Source organism: Myodes glareolus, chromosome 13 (assembly GCF_982192425.1).
Source record: "Myodes glareolus chromosome 13, mMyoGla1.1, whole genome shotgun sequence".
Lineage (NCBI taxonomy): Eukaryota > Metazoa > Chordata > Mammalia > Rodentia > Cricetidae > Myodes > Myodes glareolus.
Window position 1 is genome coordinate 47,675,971 of NC_142038.1, and position 18,761 is coordinate 47,694,731.

An 18,761-nucleotide genomic window follows, 5' to 3' on the forward strand; every position below is an offset into this window, starting at 1 on the left:
GATCACTTCAATTTTTATAAAAGCAAGCAGATATAATCATTTAATGAACTCAGTTTATATATGCTTAATTAGCATAATGTTATATTACTGTCCAATAAAACATATTTATTTTGGATTTTTTCCATGATCATATCATTTATATATTAATTCATCAATTTGTTATATACATTGAATTTAGGAGAGCCAGAGTATATATTAAATAAAGAAATTGCATAATACTGAAAATTACATAACTTGAAGCAAGTTTGTTTTCATCCTTCTAACTCCTTTTTAAAACTCAAAACCATTCCCTAAGGTTAAAAAGTATTGTGTACAAGATCTATTTAATGTTCCTCTCTTTCTTTGGCATTTCAAAAAACACACCTTTTATTTGAAATATATGTTTTATTACAACTCCACAAAAAAATTAAGGCATTAGTGGATGGCTTTGTGGTTTAAGTATAAAAGAAACTAAAACTACTTGTAAGTTAGAATTTGATATCCCTGTTTATATAACAAGTTATATAATCAACACTTAATCTCAGTTAGAAACTTTCCTCTGGAAAAGTTTGAGATTTTGCTGTAGTTGAAATAGCAAGCTCTCTGAAAAGCAGTGTTTTACTAACTCACGTTACTGTTTACTGTTATTATGGTACTTCATTTAACAAATACTCAGCAAGTATAAAGAGAATCCAAATTCAGTGCCTGAGTTTGAGCAGCAGCTTACTTTCTATTTAGGCACAAAGCCAATCACAAAATAGCGTGGCATGCCACAAAAGGAATAGTGCTGCTACAGGATCAAGAGGGAAGGCCATCAGATTCTGTCCTGAAGATTAGGGAAGTCATCCTGGAAGATGTAGACTGAAGGGTAAATATAGACAATGAGCAGGATAAGCAATAATGACAAAGACTAGTCTTTGGGCTGGAGATATGGATCAGTGGGCAGAGGAACCAAGTTCACTTCCCAGCACCCCAGCACCCACATTTGACTCACAGCTGCCTGTAACTCAGTTCCAGGGAATCTGATATGCAATCAGGTACTCATACCCTTTTCAGAGATACACGCATATACATAATTAAAAATGAAAAGAAACCTTTTTTAAAAAAGACTAATTTTATATTGAAAGACCAAAGAAATAAGAGTAGCACTAATATGAATGAAAGATTTTGATATTGAAAGATATCTCATTCTCTTGATAGAAGAGACTCCTAATGCTACCTTCCTTAGAGTGTGTTGCTAAATATAGAGTCCAAACCCTCCAGGCCATCCCAGAGCCTTAAGTCCATCCAAGTTGTTTAAAATGAATAGTCAAGTACTAACACATAAACACGGCTTTAAATAAAATGATGGTTGCCCGTTTCTTGAAATTACAATGGTTACAAAAATTAATTTAAGTGTATATTGTTTGTATTCAATGCAAAATGCTCAGTCCTAGATGGCAGACCTATAGCAAACCTCCTCCTCCCAATACTCGGGGATCACTGCAGAAGAGAGAGTGGAAAAGACTGTACGAGTCGAGGCAGTGGATGACTACAAGAAACAGTGTTCTCCAGATGCACAAGACCTGGGCAAGCACAAGCCTAATCTCAGCATGGAGAGGGGGAATGGGCACAGAAGCCCACATCCTAGATAAGCAACTATTGAGTGCAGCCCCTGATAGGTCACCCCTCTCCAGTGAAAGGACACACATCCAAGAGTGAATGAACAGCACAAATTGTACTTGAAGGGCTTTAAAAAATAATAGTGAGAATGGAGTTGGGAAGGGAGTGTAGATCTGGAAGGAGTTAGAAAAAGGAGTAAATATGATCAAAATACATTGTATGAAGTTCTGGACGAATTAATAAAAAATGAGAAGAAAAACAATCTAGCACTTAGGAGTCAGGATCAGAAGTTTAAGGCCAACAGTAAACTACTGGTTCACTTTTAGGGGAAACAAATTACGGGAGTGAATTCCAATGAATCTTTCCCTTCTAGAAACAAAATTTCTCTGTTTCCATGCCATGTCATCATAATTACCAATAAAAAGTCCTGGAGCTCGAGAGAGGGCTCACTGGGTAAGATCACTTGCTAGGCAAGCATGGAGACCAAGTTTGGGTCCCATTACCCACATAAAAAGCCAGGCATGGTTATGCCCCTGCCTATTAAACCCCACACTTTGAGAGATAGGGTGGGTAAAGGAGGATATCTGAGTTCACCGGCTGCTAGTCTAGCGCCCACTTCAACGAGAGAGCCTACCTCAAAAAGAATAAGGTGGGGAGTAGAGTTGGACACCCAACTTCTTCTCTTGGTCTCAAGCAGATGTATATGTGTTTTCTCCCACATACACATGTATATACATACACCACACTCACACTTGTGCATAACAAACATTCACAGATACATGCTGTCTTAAGGTTTCTATTGCTGTGAAGAGACACCATGACCATTTCAACTCTTCTAAAGAAAACATTTAATTGGGGCTGGCTTACAGTTCAGCAAGGCAGCAGGCAGGCAGACATGGTGCTGGAGTAGCTGAGAGTCCTACATCTTACAGGCAACAGGAAGTCTACTGTGATGTTGACCGAAGATTAAGCAAAAGACCTCAAAGCCACACCGCCTGATAGTGCCACTCCCTGTAAGATTATGGGGGCATTTATATTAAAACTACCTCATATACCAAAAACTTAAATGATGCGGGAGAATTGTCTGTATTCTGTCAATCATATTTTAATAAAGACCACCAAAGAAGCACCATGTGAGCTGACAGCTGTAAAAGGTACCAAGCCGTATGGCTAACATAGATAATAATAATGGATTAATATAAGTTACAAGGGCTAATAAGAAGCCTGACCTAATGAGCCAATCAGTTTATAATCTTATGGAGTCCTTTGTTTGATTTCTTTGGGGCTTGCCGGCTGTGGGGTACTGGGCAGGACAGATACCCCAAGCTAGCCGGCCCTCATGTTACACTTAAAAATAGTTTTACTTCTTTCAATAATAGTTTCAGAAATTAAACCCCTCTTGAAATTGGAAAGTTTGGGCTACAAAGTTGATTCAGTATATTTCTATTTTTCCCAATATCCACAGCTCGAAAAACAAAGAAAAAAATAAAAGGGATTCAGCAAGCCACTACGGCAGTCTCACAGGACAATTCTGAGAATCCTAACAAAACAGTAGTCCCTGCAACATTGCCACAGCTGACGCCTACCCTGGTGTCACTGCTGGAGGTGATTGAACCTGAGGTGTTGTATGCAGGCTACGACAGCTCTGTTCCAGACTCAGCTTGGAGAATCATGAGCACACTCAACATGTTAGGTGGACGCCAAGTGATCGCAGCAGTGAAATGGGCAAAGGCAATACCAGGTAAGACACAGGATGGCAGAAATACAGAAGAAACTTCGTATTTTCTTGAACAAAGGCGTTCTGGCTGGTGCTTGGTATATTACTCAGTGGTATGCCATTTGCTTACCATGCACAAGACCCTGGGGTCACCTCCCCCCTCAAAAAAATACAGCTGTTTTGGGCTCTTTAGAATTTATATCACCCTAATCACACAGAAAATCTTGTTTCTCTTACTCATAAGGACAAATGAGAGATCTATAGACACCATTTGGACACCCATAGCATTTCATTTTAGATAGGATCGTGTATCTTCACTATGACACCTGGAGGAGAACATTTGGAAACCCCATTCATTTTGTTTGTTTTCGAGGCTGTTTTTGAAATTGATAAAGTAGGTGTGTTGAATTTGTCAAAAATTACTAATGCAAAATCATTTTCACTTTTCATTAAATGAAACATCACATGTTGAATATAAATTTTCATCTAATTGTAAGGCAATTTTAAGCACAAGTTTCCTGCTGGGATTTTGGTGTAACAGACGTCAGTGTTGAGCTCAGCCCTGACTTTACAGGTGGAGGAGGGATTGGCTTATGGCCACCACAGGTGGAGGAAGACCAAGTAACCTAAGCACCCATCACCCCACCATTTTAGCCAAGGACAGAAGATAGATAGCAGGGAATTTTTTAAAGTCTGAATCCATTAAGAAATATACTAAGCCAAGACTCTTGGCTTTCTCTTTTATCATATACTGTGGATATAAATAAGCAATAGTGACAAAAAATCCAAGCTATTCAAACATTTTGTTAAACCATTTAAAAGTTCTGAGTGCCTAGGTGTTGATCTGACAGATGCTATCTGTTAAAGGTCACCCCCCAAACAAGGCCAACTGATCAGCTAGAGTGTCGCCTTATACCTTTATTTTCAATTTAGGATTCCGAAACTTACACCTGGATGACCAAATGACCCTCCTGCAGTACTCGTGGATGTTTCTGATGGCATTTGCCCTGGGTTGGAGATCATACAGACAAGCAAGTGCAAATCTGCTGTGCTTTGCTCCTGATCTGATTATTAATGAGTAAGTTACATTCATACTGTATTTTCCTCAGCTGATGTTTCCCACTGGGTTATCATTATGATGTGGTACTGAGTCAGGATCTGGACAGACTTGGAGCAGGCTTGTTCATCAGTGAGTGCAAGGTAGAGCAATTGTAAGATGATGTGCCTTTGCTCCAGCTGGATATGGAGCAATAGCTGTTAATAACCCACATCTCCTGTGGCAGAGGCAAGTGGATCTCTGTGAGTTCCAGGCCAGCCTGGGCTACATACTGAGTTCAGGACAGCCATAGCTACATAATAGATAACAATGGTTTATAGCTTGGGCTTCTCTGGAGTCTTGATGTCAATACAGTGTGGCAAGTAATAGTAATAACAATAATCTTATTGTACTGTTGCTTTAATTTATATAACCCAAATCAAGAAGACAAACTGAGTATGAGGAAATTCATGTAGAGCCAGTAAAAACAATGAGGATGTGCCCACTAAGTAGATGTGAAACACGGAGGCCAGAGGTAACGGTTTGTGTGGCAAGACTTAGAACCTCTGTGCCCTAGACTGCGAGAACTGTGCTCGGGATGTAGCTCAGGTGGTAGAGTGCTTGTCCAATGTGTAGGAAACCTTCCATTTGGTCCCCAGCACAGCCTAAACTGGGTGCAGTGTATATACCTATAATCTTAGCTCTGAAAAAATGGACATAGGAATATCAGAATTTTTTGTTTATCCTTAGCTACATAGCAAGTGTGAGGCCAGCCTGGGCCACGTGAGACCCTGTCTAAAAAAAGAAAAGTGTATATGAGGAAACATAATATGGTGATTTTTTTTTTAACTGAAGAACTATCACAACTCAGTTTCATAACTCAGTCATTGTCTCATCCTTTAGGCCTATGCCAGTATCTGTGCTTCTGACCGCTGCTCATGCAGCTGTGTTCATCACTGGTTTGTGTTTTGTTTTGTTTTTGAGACAGGGTTTCTCTGTCTAACAGTCTTGGCTGCTTTGGCACTCGCTTTATAGACCAGGCTGGCCTTGAACTTGCAGAGATCCACCTACCTCTACCTCTGCCTCCCAAGTGCTGGGATTAGAGGTGTGTGCCACCACTACCAGTGTCTTTGTGGTGACGCATGCTTTCCTCCTTAAGCACAGTTCTGACCCACTGTCCATCCAGTGCATTCTCTCTCTCTCTCTCTCTCACACACACACACATACACACACACACTTTCTTTTTCTGAGACAGGGTTTCTCTGTATTTTGGAGCCTGTCCTGGAATTAGCTCTTGTAGACCAGGCTGACCTTGAACTCACATACTCACATAGATCTGCCTGCCTCTGCCTCCCAAGTGCTGGGATTAAAGGCATGCACCACCACTGCCCACATCCTCACGTTCTATTGACACTTTAGCTGGTCATTCCTCAAACACACCCTGTTAGTTCATGTGAGACCAAATACAACCTTTTCCATAGAGCCCTGGTTGCTCCTGCGCTCTGTTTTCTATCACTTGCCTTTGTGCCAGTACCTTATCCTTTCCTAGAACGTGTGTAAGTTTATACACAGAGTCTAAGAGGTGTTCTCTGAAGAAAATAGAGATTATCCTTTATTATCTATTTATAGATTCTTCTAAGAGTTCCTCCCAGAAGTAGTGAAACCATAAGGCCCCATCAGCACACCAGCATTCAGGTACAATCCATGCGATGACAGTGACCACTGGGCTCAGATGTCCAGAAGGGAAGTGAGTTTAGGACCCAATGCTGATTAATGCGTAGAATAGTCAGAGAAAAGAGAATTGGAGAGTATTTAGGACATCCTAAAGAGGTTGTGTATAGCAAGCATTCCTTACTGTATCTATCAGATTTTTAAAAAAGAAATAAAATAAAAAGTGTAGGAGTTACAGAAATGCGTCTATTTGAGCTACACGTTAAATGGCAGAGGCTAAAGCAGTGATACAGATGAGCCCCTGTTCTATCTTACATGTTTAGTGGGGACCAGATGAGATAACCGAGGTATTTTTAAGGAGAGATTCTTAGGGAGTATGTCAGAGCCATTGTTATGAGGTAACCCTAGAATCCAGAACCTTCTTCGAGCTACTGCTGGCTAATTTCTGGGACACACATCTCAGAAGGTACCACAGAGATTTCCCAGTAGCTGGAAAGTAGTAGGAAAAAAATCCTAGCTGAAGCAGTTAACCATCCCAGTGAAAGTTAATGCTGTGTCTCCGCTGGTGGTGCTTGTCATTTTCTCCTGCCATATTGTAAGTAGTAGTACTTACCAAGTGCCAAGCACTATTATAAAAATGTGAAATAAAATAATAGACGACATGAATAGTGTGACACGGTAGGGTGGAGAGGATGGAGTTTTTGGAACCCGGAGGGCTTGAGTAGCTAATCATTTACCGTACAAAAGAAAAAGAAAAAGAAAAAAAAACCTGTGAAAGTGTAGGGCATTCACGGCAGAAGGAACAAGTGTGAGGAACGGAAGTGAGCTTGGCACAGGTGAGGAATTGAAAGAAGGCCCTCAAGGGTGTGGTGGTGTCAGGGGAGTGAATAATGACCAAACAAAATCGTGTAGTCTATGAAACAGATGTTAGATTTTGTTCTAGGGCCAAGAAATAGCCATCGTGGATTTGGTAAACAGTAATGCATAACATTCTTAGTCTGTGTAGAAGGAAGGGAATGGGGTGAACCTGAGTGCAGTACCAGGCAAAGCACTCTCCCAGCTGGGCTTCACCCCTGACCCCATCAGAATAGAGAAATGGCCCTGTCCTTGAGCTGCTTACATGTCACTTGTGGAGACACACACTTGGGAATTACAGACCAGGGGATCCCTGGGGCTTTCTGGCCAGACAGTGTAGCCTATAAGTAAGCTCCAGGTTCAGTCATAAACTATCTCAAAAGATAAGATGGAAGACCAAGAGAGTGACAAGTGCCAATACTGCCCCTCAGCATAACCATCACACATAACTGATTTTAGGATGAACTACAATTCAGCAGAGGGGCTTCTGATTTTTAAATAAGATCAAAACTATGTTGTAGATCTAACTGTAGTTAAATGCCAAATGTTGATTTAAAAGAGTAATTGGTAATAACTCTAAATGCTAAAGAAAATAAAATAATATTTGCCATTCATAAAGAAAACTAGTACCCCTCCCTAAACAGGAGCTCAACAATAGACATGCTCACATGGATGAAGGAAATCTCACAAGACACACAAAGAACTCCAGGCAACTACGGAACACTGAGAGCAGGGAAATAGCTTGCCCAGGGAAGAGCACACCAGTTAGTTATCCAATGCAACTAGTCAGCCCCAGAAGTATATGCACAGTGACAGTCTGCATACTGAACATGTTGTACTTGTGTATTTAAGAATATGAATAAACACACATGTATGTAACCACTACTAATGCAAAAAGAGATCGTCAATTTGAAGGAGAATATGGGAAAACTTGGAGAGAGGAAATGGAAGGGAGAAATGATGATGTAATTATATTATAATCTCAAAAAATAAATTAAAAGAAATAAGCAGACTAGAAGGTATGTAAAAAATAACTGAATCCTAATGATTCATTAATAAAGTATGCGAGGCATTCCAGAATTCTATAGCTTAATGATTTCTAAGTACAGCAGAGCACTGGCATTGCTAAAACAACAGAAACCTAGTGTGTGCATTAGAAACCTAGTGTGTATACTAGAAAGGGTTGCTCCAGCATCCTGGCTCTGCTGGGGACTATCGCTGGCAACAGGTGTGATTTTACTCGGGAGTTCGTAAATTTGAAAACCAAACCAAATTTCAGCTGTTATTTTAGACTATCACTTTTTCTTTCTAACTCACAGGCAGAGAATGAGTCTACCCTGCATGTATGAACAATGTAAACAAATGCTGTATGTGTCCTCTGAGTTACAAAGATTGCAGGTGTCCTATGAAGAGTATCTCTGTATGAAAACCTTACTGCTTCTCTCCTCAGGTTGGTGGATCACCTACTCATTTCTAAGATTCATGTCTAAATATGGCAAATGCATGGGGTGTGGAAGTTTTAAAACTATTGTTTTGTGTACGTGTTAGAGTAATTATACCAGTTGCACTGTGTTTTGCTAGTCGGATGGTTTTCAGAAAGGTAAAATGTGAGTAGTGTATATGTGTTAGGTGTTACCGATGTTAGTAAGATAAATATGTGTTGTAGAAATAGGGATGGGATCTGCCTAGGATCTCAGTTGAATAAAATCTGTGTAGAATCGTCTTTCATTCCACCTGTCCATCTTTAGTACATCACTATGTAAGAAAAGGAAAAGGATGCCAACAATAATTCTGTTTCATACTGTGTTATTGTTTGGACCTAAATAGTGAATACTGCCATGTGTGGGAAATTGCCTAGAAAACTAAACAACAGTTTGTCAAAACAACCAAAGTTTAAACAAGACTACTGACATTTAGACTTTAATGAAATTGCTTTCATCTAGCAAAAAATAACCAAGCTAGAAAAATCCAAAAAAATATGAAGAATCTTGTCTGTATTAGTTATTTGACATCTTGAATAAGTGATAAAAGAATGGTCTTACCTGACGTTCTCTAAAATATATAAGGAACTCTTCAATGTCAACAAGAAAATCAACAACCTGGTTTGTAAAGACTGAGAATATGCAAAGAACCCTTATTATAAGAGATAAAGACAGAAAGTCACCATGACACTGTGCTGCCTGTCACATACTGCAGGGACCTGTCTAGAATGAACCAATCCAGAGTAGTGAGCACATCAAACACTGGTGAGGACACAGAGCAAAAGACTTCTCCTTCATTGCTAAAAGAACTGCAGAGTAGAATGGCCATTTCAGAAGGCAGTTTCACAGTTTCCTATAAAACCAAACATAGTCTCACCATTTGATATAGCAATTACTTGATCAGTGGACAAAGTAATTGAAAAATTATGTCAATAGGAATATTATAGCCAAGCTGTTTGTATTTGACAAAACCTGGGAGCAATGAGATGTCCTCCAGTAGGTGAATGGATACATCCAATAATGGTATATTATCTACCACTGAAAAGAAATAGGCTATTATGCCAAGAAAAGACATCAATAAACCTTATACATACAATATTAAAAGATGCTAATATCTTAAGAGGGATCCCATCATCAAATTAAATGGAGAGAAACTTAAAGCAATTCCACTAAAATCAGGAATAAGACTCCACTCTCTCCATATCTATTCAGTAGAACTTGAAGGTGTAGCTAGAGCAGTAAGAAAACCAAAGGAAACCAAAGGGATTCAGATTGGAAAGGAAGAAGTTAAAGTATTATTCGCAGATGATATGATAGTGTACATAAGTGAACTCTATCAGGGAACTCTTACAGCTGATAAACACCTTTAGTCAAGTGACTGGGAACAAGATTAACTTGTTTTGGTAGCCCTCCTGTATACAATCAATAAATGGGCTGAGAAAGAAATCAAGGAATAAACACCCTTTACAATAGCCTGAAATAATATAAAAATATCTTGGTGTAACACTAACCAAGCAAGTGAAAGACCTGTACAACACGAATTTCGAGTCTTTGAAGAGCGAAATTGGAGAAGATATCAGAAGATGGAAAGATCTCTAATGTTCATGAATTAGTAGGATTAATGCAGTAAAAATGCCTTTCCCATCAAAAGCAATCTACATATTTAATGCAGTCCCCATTAAAATCCCAACACACTTGTTTACAGATCTTGAAAGATCAAAACTCGACTTCATATGATAAAACAAAATCCAGGATAAGGGGAAAGGATGCAGTACAAAAGAGAGTTGTGAAGCCAAGGAAACGGAGAACGCTGAAGATGATGACTAACATTGAATCGGGTCTGGTTTAGGTTTTCTTGTCAATACAGTATTTAAACAGCTCCCCTTATGGAAAAAAACTGAAATGGAAGGCTGTGTAAGATTTGTTTTTAGACTCTCCGACTTGGAAATCATTAGCACACTCTCTAATATGTCTTTAGACAGCCCTGTCCTGGTGGATTTCAGTAGCTACTAACTCAGCTGGTACAGTAAGGTTGTAAAGGTGTCTCTGATGTCACATGCACAAGACAATTATTCTGATAATCAAATATGACTGCGACTGAAAAATGGATTGCTGTTTTGCTGACATCCTTTGTACTTTTTAGTAAATACGATTTCTTAAATTAAAAAAAAATCAGAAGGTGCAAAAAGAGGCCAAGCTAGAAGAGAAACAAAGGAGAGCCATGCTGAGGAGAGGAAGTTAAGACAAGGCAGATTCTAACCAGCTCTGTCAACAAGCACTGTGAATACAGACAGCCAAAAAGTGCCTGTCTCCTCAAAAAGCCAGGGTGAAAATGCTGGCCACCAGGGACTCTCACCAAGACACTATTACAGGAAGGATAAACTTAGGCTGAAGGAAAGTAACTCATGTTTATTAAGGAATAAAGGATTAAGGTAGTGGGGAATGCATACATTTAAACTGACATTTGCCTATATATAAAATAACAGAATATATCTTTGTGGGTTAAAAACAACTAAAATACAAAAGAATCACATAATAAACCTAGAGGAGAATCTGGTAAAGGTGGATGCTGATTTCAAGGATGACAACTAGAGTATGCACATCACCAGCTTTTGTGGGCATAGGGAGGGTGCTAGTGAGACAGTAAAAAGTGAAGGCTAGGAGCTCGGAGGCAAGAGGGACACAAGGGGACATGATAAGAGATGTCAGGTACTGGAGCCCAAATAAACTCAAATATATCCATAGTTTCAGTAAAAATGGAGATGGACTAAATGCTGGAATGATAATTTTAAACTGGATTTAAAAAAAAACAACTTTATGATATTTACAGAAGTACTGAATGAAGGCATTGACTAGCTGAAGTAAAAGGATGTGTAACACTGCATAATATCTGAGATAGCAAACTTCTGCAAAGGCAACAGCACATGTCTACAGCATGGACATGTCTGTCTCAGCTACTCAGTCTGCTCTCTGGCATCAGCAGTCATGGATTACACAGCACCTAACCTGAAATCTGGAGACTGCAGATTAGGGTCTCTCTGTATTAAACTACCCAACTTTTACTGCCCCTAACCATTGTTAGCATAGCAGCATTCGTGAGAGCACACTGAGAAATATAACCATCTACAGAAGTTATAACTCCACAAGAGTAAATGCCCATGATCAGCCCTTAGTAGCAATGAGTATTGAAGAGTAATATGAAGATAAAAAAAATTACCCCAATATTACAATCCAGATTTCATGAAGTATAGTTAGTTCTTAAAAGCACACAGAAGTAGATACTTGCTCCCTAGAAAGGGCTGTATGTAGACTACAACAAAGTAAAGATCATCTTTCCTCTTATTCTAGAATCATATAAAATTTGAGTGTGCTAACACATTTTTATGTTACATTAACTCATTTTATGATACATATGCTTAGCATGTAGTGGGATAAAAGTTGTTTCTAAAGCCTTCTACCTGGAAATAGAGCTAACTGAAAGTGAAGAACACCAGCCAAAGTTAACTATATCATCAACTATCATTTAATCTTCAAAACAGGCTTTTCATCACCAGCTCACATTTTATAAGACAGAAAATAATTGGCTTGCCCATGGTTATGACCCCCAGTTCTCAGTTGCCCTATTCTACTTCGCTGTGGTCCTCCATCCAGTCCTTGGAAATGCATGGGTTTTGGAATGTATTGAAAGTAAATTGTAACACTGAAGTATGCATGAAATGTCCTACTTGGTGCATGACAAAGTACAGCAAGGAAATTCTTTACCTGACTTCATCTTACCTTTTAGTTCCTAAGGAAGGTCTGAAGAGCCAGGAGTTATTTGATGAGATTCGAATGACCTATATCAAAGAGCTAGGAAAAGCCATTGTCAAAAGGGAAGGAAACTCCAGTCAGAACTGGCAGCGGTTTTATCAACTGACAAAACTTTTGGACTCCATGCATGATGTAAGTATCAAACACAAAGCCAAAAGAGCTCAAAAAGAGAAACATAGGCTGGGTGTGGTGCACAGGCCTTTAATCACAGCAAAGGCTGAGATAGATCTCTGAGCTCCAGGACAGTCAGAGCTGTAGAAGAGAGATCCTGTCTGAAAATCCCAGAGTCAGTGAGAAACATAAAGAATTTTGTGGGGCATGAGGTTTATCTTAATTAGTACTACCACACACACACACACACACACACACACACACACACACACACACACCAATAAGTCATCCCCCCTCCCTCAGTTTATATATTTCAGTGATGATTCAAGTTAAATGTGTAAACTTCAGTTTTGTACACATTTCTCGTAAGTGTTATTATTCTAGTCATTTCCATAAAAATTACCATGATATTACAGAGTTTAATAGCACCATTTTTTAAGTAGATTTCCCTATTCTACACAAAAGAGCTAGTAAATTATGCTACTTTCATCTTCCTGTATTTCAGTACTAGTCCAGACTGTCTTCGAACTCACAATCTTCCTTGATCCTGCCGCCTTAGTCTAAGTCCTGGGATGACAGGCATGCCAGGCTTTCGTTCTGCACACCATTTAAGAAATTTAAAATGTCTGGTGTACTTATGTGCTCATTTTATTTAAATGATTTTTCTTCTCTGGGGAATTCCAATAAAGATAAGTATATTTTAGGTCAGATTTGAAAAAGACCAACAGAGCATGAACCAAGTCTGTACCAGGTCCTCTGTATATAGATTATGGCTTCCAGTTCAGTGTTTATTATGGGGTTCCTGAGTGAGTTAACAAGTGTGTCCCAGAATCTTGTCCCTTCTCTTGGGCTCTTCTCCTTTCTTTGTTTGTCTCGTTCAACTCCAATGTGATAACTTATTTTTGTCTTATTAGATTTTATTTTGTTATCATTTATTACTATCTCTTAGAAGCCTGTACTTTCTTAATGGGAGACAGAAAGGGAGTAGATCTGGAGGGGAGGAACTGAGAAGAACAGGGGAAGGGGAAACTGTAATCAGGGTTACTGTATGAGGAAAAACTCTATTTTCAATAAAAGGAAAAAATAAAAGTTAAGCCTTGGGGGTAAAAAGGGCAGCAGACACAAGCCCCTCCCAGTGCTGTGGTCCAAAGCCTCATCGGTACTGTGTGTTCTCTTGCAGGTGGTCGAGAACCTCCTTACCTACTGCTTCCAAACGTTTTTGGATAAGTCCATGAGTATTGAATTCCCAGAGATGTTAGCTGAAATCATCACTAATCAGTTACCAAAATATACAAATGGAAATATCAAAAAGCTTCTGTTTCATCAAAAATGACTGCCTTACTAAGAAAGGTTGCCTTAAAGAAAGTTGAATTTATAGCTTTTACTGTACAAACTTATCAATTTGTCTTGTAGATGTTGTTATTTTTGTTTCTGTCTTGTTTTGTTCAAATACGCACTACATGTGGTTTATAGAGGGCCAAGACTCGGCAACAGAAGCAGTTGAGCCATCACTCTGAGTGATGGGAAAGCAGACAGTGAAGGTTATTGGTTGGTGTATCACAGAAACTAAGGACAGTTACGTGGAGGCGTGTGCACAGTCTCCACTATCGGGGAAGGACCGCACCTAAACCACCAGTGCCCAAAGTCCATGTGATCAGCTTTCTGCTCATACTTTCAGTTGGCTGGATAAAACTTCTAGACTTTCTGTTGGTGTATTTTTCCCATGTATAGTTAAGATAGCATTTTTTGAGATTTATGCATGGAAACCTGAAAAAAGTTTACACGTGTATATCAGAAAAGGGAAGTTGTGCCTTTTATAGCTATAATTGTCTGGTTTTAACAATTTCCTTTATATTCAGTGAACTATGCTTGCTCGTTTTTTCTTAAATAATTTTTGTATTCAAGTTATTGTACAGCTGTTTAAGATGGGCAGCTAGTCCATAGCTTTCCTAAACTCTAAACATTAATCCTCTGTGTGAAAATGGGTTGGTGCTTCTACCCTGATGGCACTTAGCTGTCAGAAGACCACACAAATTGACTCAGATCTCCAGTATTCCTGTCAAAAGCTCTTATTTTGTATATATCTGCTTCCATGGAGACTTAGATAGGTTGTGCACATTACCGTCCTAAATGGTGTAGAGCACCTCCCTAGTGCAGTGACCGCTGGGCACACTGCGGAGATGGTCAAGGAAGACCGACTGTAAGACAGTGCCTCCCGAAAGGCCCAGTTTGCACCTAGTGTTTCATCTCTACAATGGGGAGATGACAAAAAAGTTTGTAAATCAACTCTTTCAGGACCTTCTGGAGTGGTTTGTGTAACATCTTAAAATTTATGTTTCCAGATCATGTGACAAGACTGAGAGATTTCTTTTATAAATCAGACCAAGTAACTTCTGTCATTAACTTCCCCCCAACTGATCTCTAATATGGAAGAATGGCTAGACGCCCATTTTCACACCCCACCTGTCACCGATTGGTCTAGCTTTCCTGGTGGTTCAGGAAAATCAGCTACTGATTTTTGTTTTTAGAACTGAATGTCAGGCATCCATGTTTGTCCAGCTAGACATCCCTACATGTGCCATAGCATTTAACACAGTCTTGTGAACTTCTTCACACGAGAATTATCATGTAAGCAAACCAGAAGCTGTGGTAGCCCTTTCTGTGTGCACCTTACCAACTTTCTGTAAACTCAAAGCTTAACACACTTACTAAGCCACAAAAAAATTGATTTCTACTTAAGGTGGCCAAATTATTTGTGTAATAGAAAACTGAAAATCTAATATTAAAAATATGAAACTTCTAATATATTTTTCTATTTAGTTATAGTTTCAGATATATATCATATTGGTATTCACTAATCTGGGAAGGGAAGGGCTACTGCAGCTTTACATGCAATTTATTAAAATGATTGTAAAATAGCTGTATAGTGTAAAATAAGAATGATTTTTAGATGAGATTGTTTTATCATGACATGTTATATATTTTTTGTAGGGGTCAAAGAAATGTTGATGGATATCCTATATGATGTATAGTGTGTGAGAGCATTCATACAGGCTTCAGTGTTCTCAGAAGTCAAAACCGGTTTGCTCTAAGCTAGGAAGAGGGAGATGGAGACTGGCCCTGTGTGCAATGGGGGTTGTTGAAGCTTTGACCCAATTAGATCATAGGGAACTATTTCCCCACCTCCCATTCTAACTATCCTTATCCAACCACGACCCTGTCAGTGCAGGGTTAGTTTATTACATCTCCCCTTGCGCTAACATACGTAAAGACAGAAAGGTGGTGCTTATGTAGTGATAGGCACCATCTAGTAACAGGGTTATTTTTACATGTGACCTCCCACGGGTTAACAGAAACAGAGGCTTTAGAAGTTTGGCAATAATATGAATAGAGGTACCAGCAATATGTAAATATTACAGAATCCCATAGGTCACCAATAATACACTAATCCTTTCCATCCTACAATAGTTTATTTCCAAGTAAAATGAGGACATGTTTATGTTTTCTTTGAATGCTTTTTGAATGTTGTTTTTTTTTTCAGTATTTTGCAGAAATTATTTAATAAAAAAGTGTAATCCTTTGCTTTTTGAATTCTCTCTAAAAGGGAATGTTCACTTTTTAATGGTTTCAATTGGTCTCAGATTACTTTAAGGTAATTGTAACCCAGCTGGATGTGAAATTTATGGTGCCTAAGAAATACCACTTGAATATTATCAATGACAGTGTTAAGTTTCAAAATGAGCTTCTCAAAAATAGATTATTGTACATTTATGGAATGTTATATAGTTAAAGCCAGAAAGCACATCACACATAAATCTATTTTTAGTCCCAACCAGCTTGACTCTCAAAAGAATTACAGCTCCAAAAAGGAAAAGAAAAAGATCTGTGTGCCTTGTTAGTAACAGAAGGCAGCAGACATTCATAAAACTACTATAGGAAGCTTTCCATTAGATGGATAAGGAGCTGTGCCCCTTCCCTGTGTGGGAAGAAGAACGCTCTCCTCATTCTGATTGAGTATTAGTGAGAAAGCTGTGGTCCTGTTTGAGAGCAGCTTCGATTTCTGTGTGTGGTTTCATACCATTACAAACTATTTAGATTCATAAGAACTTCAGTGATAGTTGGTGAAATGCCTACATGACTCAGCAGATCTTAAAAACTATCTTTAATTACTGGTAGGACAAAAAGGGACATTGTGGATATTTTAGGCATTGACTTGGGATCCTGTATAAGCAGAAATGAGAAGACAGGAAGCTTGGGGAAGGGAAGGAAAGTAAGCCTTCTCTTAGGAAAGACAAAACAACACGAGACCACCCCAAAAAAAACATGTCCCTAAACAAAGGGACATGTTTAGTGTGTGGAATCCTTGATGATGAGCGCAGGGTGAACTCTGGTGAGCATGTGGAAAGCCAGCCTCCCCAGCACTGCAGAGTAGGGCCAGGACAGGGATGGACAGGACAACAATTACAGTTGGACACAGGTCTCAGTATTTGCTCCCTCTTATGTACTGTGAGACCATAGCACCATGGGATGAATCATGGTATTAAGCTTGGATCTGTCAACATTCAAGGATCGTGGTAGCCTTCATTGAGCTTTAGATCTTGGTTGGTCACCCCAACAATAAGCTGTAGTTGAATGTGTTTCTTATGTGCCTGGTTTCAGTGTTAGAAGGTGGAATAAAAGTGTTCAGAAGACACTGCAAACCACTTCAGATGGAAGTTTTCTCATTTTCCAGACTTTCAGTCAGCCTGGTTCATCAGAAGTGATGACCGGGTTTTCAGGAAAGGGTTGGCTTCTGTCTAGAACATACCTGAAAGGATTTTATTTTCTGATAAATGGCTGTATAAAAATACCCTTCTAAATAACCTGCTTAACTACATATAGATTTCAGTGTGTCAATATTCTATTTTGTATATTAAACAAATGCTATATAATGGGGACAAATCTATATTATACTGTGTATGGCATTATTAAGGAGCTTTTTCATTATTTTTATCACAGTAATTTTTAAATGTGTAAAAATTAAAAACCAGTGACTCCCGTTTAAAAATACAAGCTGTAGTTTTTTATTCTTGCTGAATAACCTGTAGTTTAAACCTGTCTTTTTACCTACACAGTGAAATGTCAGACTGTAAAATTTTGTGTGGAAATGTTTAACTTTTATTTTTCATTTAAATTTGCTGTTCTGGTATTACCAAACCACACATTTGTACTGAATTGGCAGTAAATGTTAGTCAGCCATTTACAGCAATGCCAAATATGGATAAACATCATAATAAAAATATCTGCTTTTTCATTATGTGGCTCCCAACCTGCTTTCCTAGAACTACACAGTCACAACTCCCTTGTGTGTTCTCATTCCCCTGGCAGCAGCGCTCCCATCTTAGGACTTCAGATGGACGTGTAGAGGCCAATGTGACAGCTAGTGTGTGCACAGGAAAGTGACATTTGTTCAAAATGAGCTTAACCCTGATGCCAGAAACTAAAGATTGGCTCACCATGTCTCCAGTGCTCATGCGCTTATGACTTCTCAGGATACTGAATGCCAGAGAAACTGACTCCTGTGATTGCTTCAAATTAACAGTCTATATCTCCAAAGATGACACTTATGTAAACAAATGTTATCAAAGATAAAAATTAGTAACTTAATTTAAAATCCACACTTTCTCTAAGAAATGCAAATAAGTAACCATAGCAAATGTATATCCAGGAGATAAAGCCTGTGGGAGAGCTAAGCCAGCCTGTCTGTTCTGTGTCTCCCGAAACATCGGCTCATGTTTTCCATACCTTTCCACAGGATACTGCGATCACTAGATGCATGCTAACTGAAAAAGTAAATTTTCATTAATATATTCCAACTATTGACTTTATGTCTACTATATAAATATATGAAAAATGGCAGTGCTGAAGACTGAGATTGGGAAGCCCAGAGCCACCTTTCTCAGTGTCTCCAGGTGCAGTCAGAACCCCTTGATGGGCGCCAGTGTCCGCAGTGTCTATACTTTTCATGTACATGTGGAAGCCAGAAGAAAACATTGTGTCTTCCTCCATTGCTCTCTGCCTTATTCCCTAGAGACAAGGTCTGTCAGTGACTCTGAATCTCACTAGTTCAGTAGACTGGCTGGCTGGTGAGCTCCCAGGACCTGTCTGTCTGCCCCGCAATGCTGGGGTAACAGGAATATTATCTACAACCAGCTTGTTTACATGGGTTCTAGGTATTCACACTCAGATGCCATGTGTAAGAATGAGTGTTCTTACTAAGCCAAACCAACCACCCATACCCATTCTTGCTGGACCATTTCCTCAACTACAAAGCTGTCTCCGTAAAGTACCTTATATGTACTAATTTAATCTTCTAAATTTAATGTACTAAGTTAATCTTCAGTCGGCAAATAAATGAAGACAAGAGATGCTAGTAACCCAATTGACAAAGTTACAATGGGAACCTCTTTACCCGGTGTCAGAGAGCAAGTCTCTGGCATCCTCTCATACAGCTGATGTT

General features: G+C 39.0%; 1 protein-coding gene across 5 annotated transcripts in view; it reads left to right on the forward strand.

Moving 5' to 3' along the window:
- Nr3c1 (nuclear receptor subfamily 3 group C member 1) overlaps positions 1–17,558 on the forward strand; it is a 123,587-nt gene extending 106,029 nt beyond the window's left edge. For all 5 annotated transcript variants that reach the window (XM_085699927.2, XM_087896083.1, XM_087896084.1 and 2 more), the window contains exons 5-9: positions 3,047–3,322; positions 4,232–4,376; positions 8,180–8,310; positions 12,126–12,283; positions 13,443–17,558. In XM_085699927.2, the coding sequence (XP_085556053.2) occupies positions 3,047–3,322; positions 4,232–4,376; positions 8,180–8,310; positions 12,126–12,283; positions 13,443–13,595 (863 nt within the window). In that variant the 3' untranslated portion in view covers positions 13,596–17,558. The remainder of the gene's footprint in view (positions 1–3,046; positions 3,323–4,231; positions 4,377–8,179; positions 8,311–12,125; positions 12,284–13,442) is intronic.
- Positions 17,559–18,761: the final 1,203 nt, after the last annotated feature.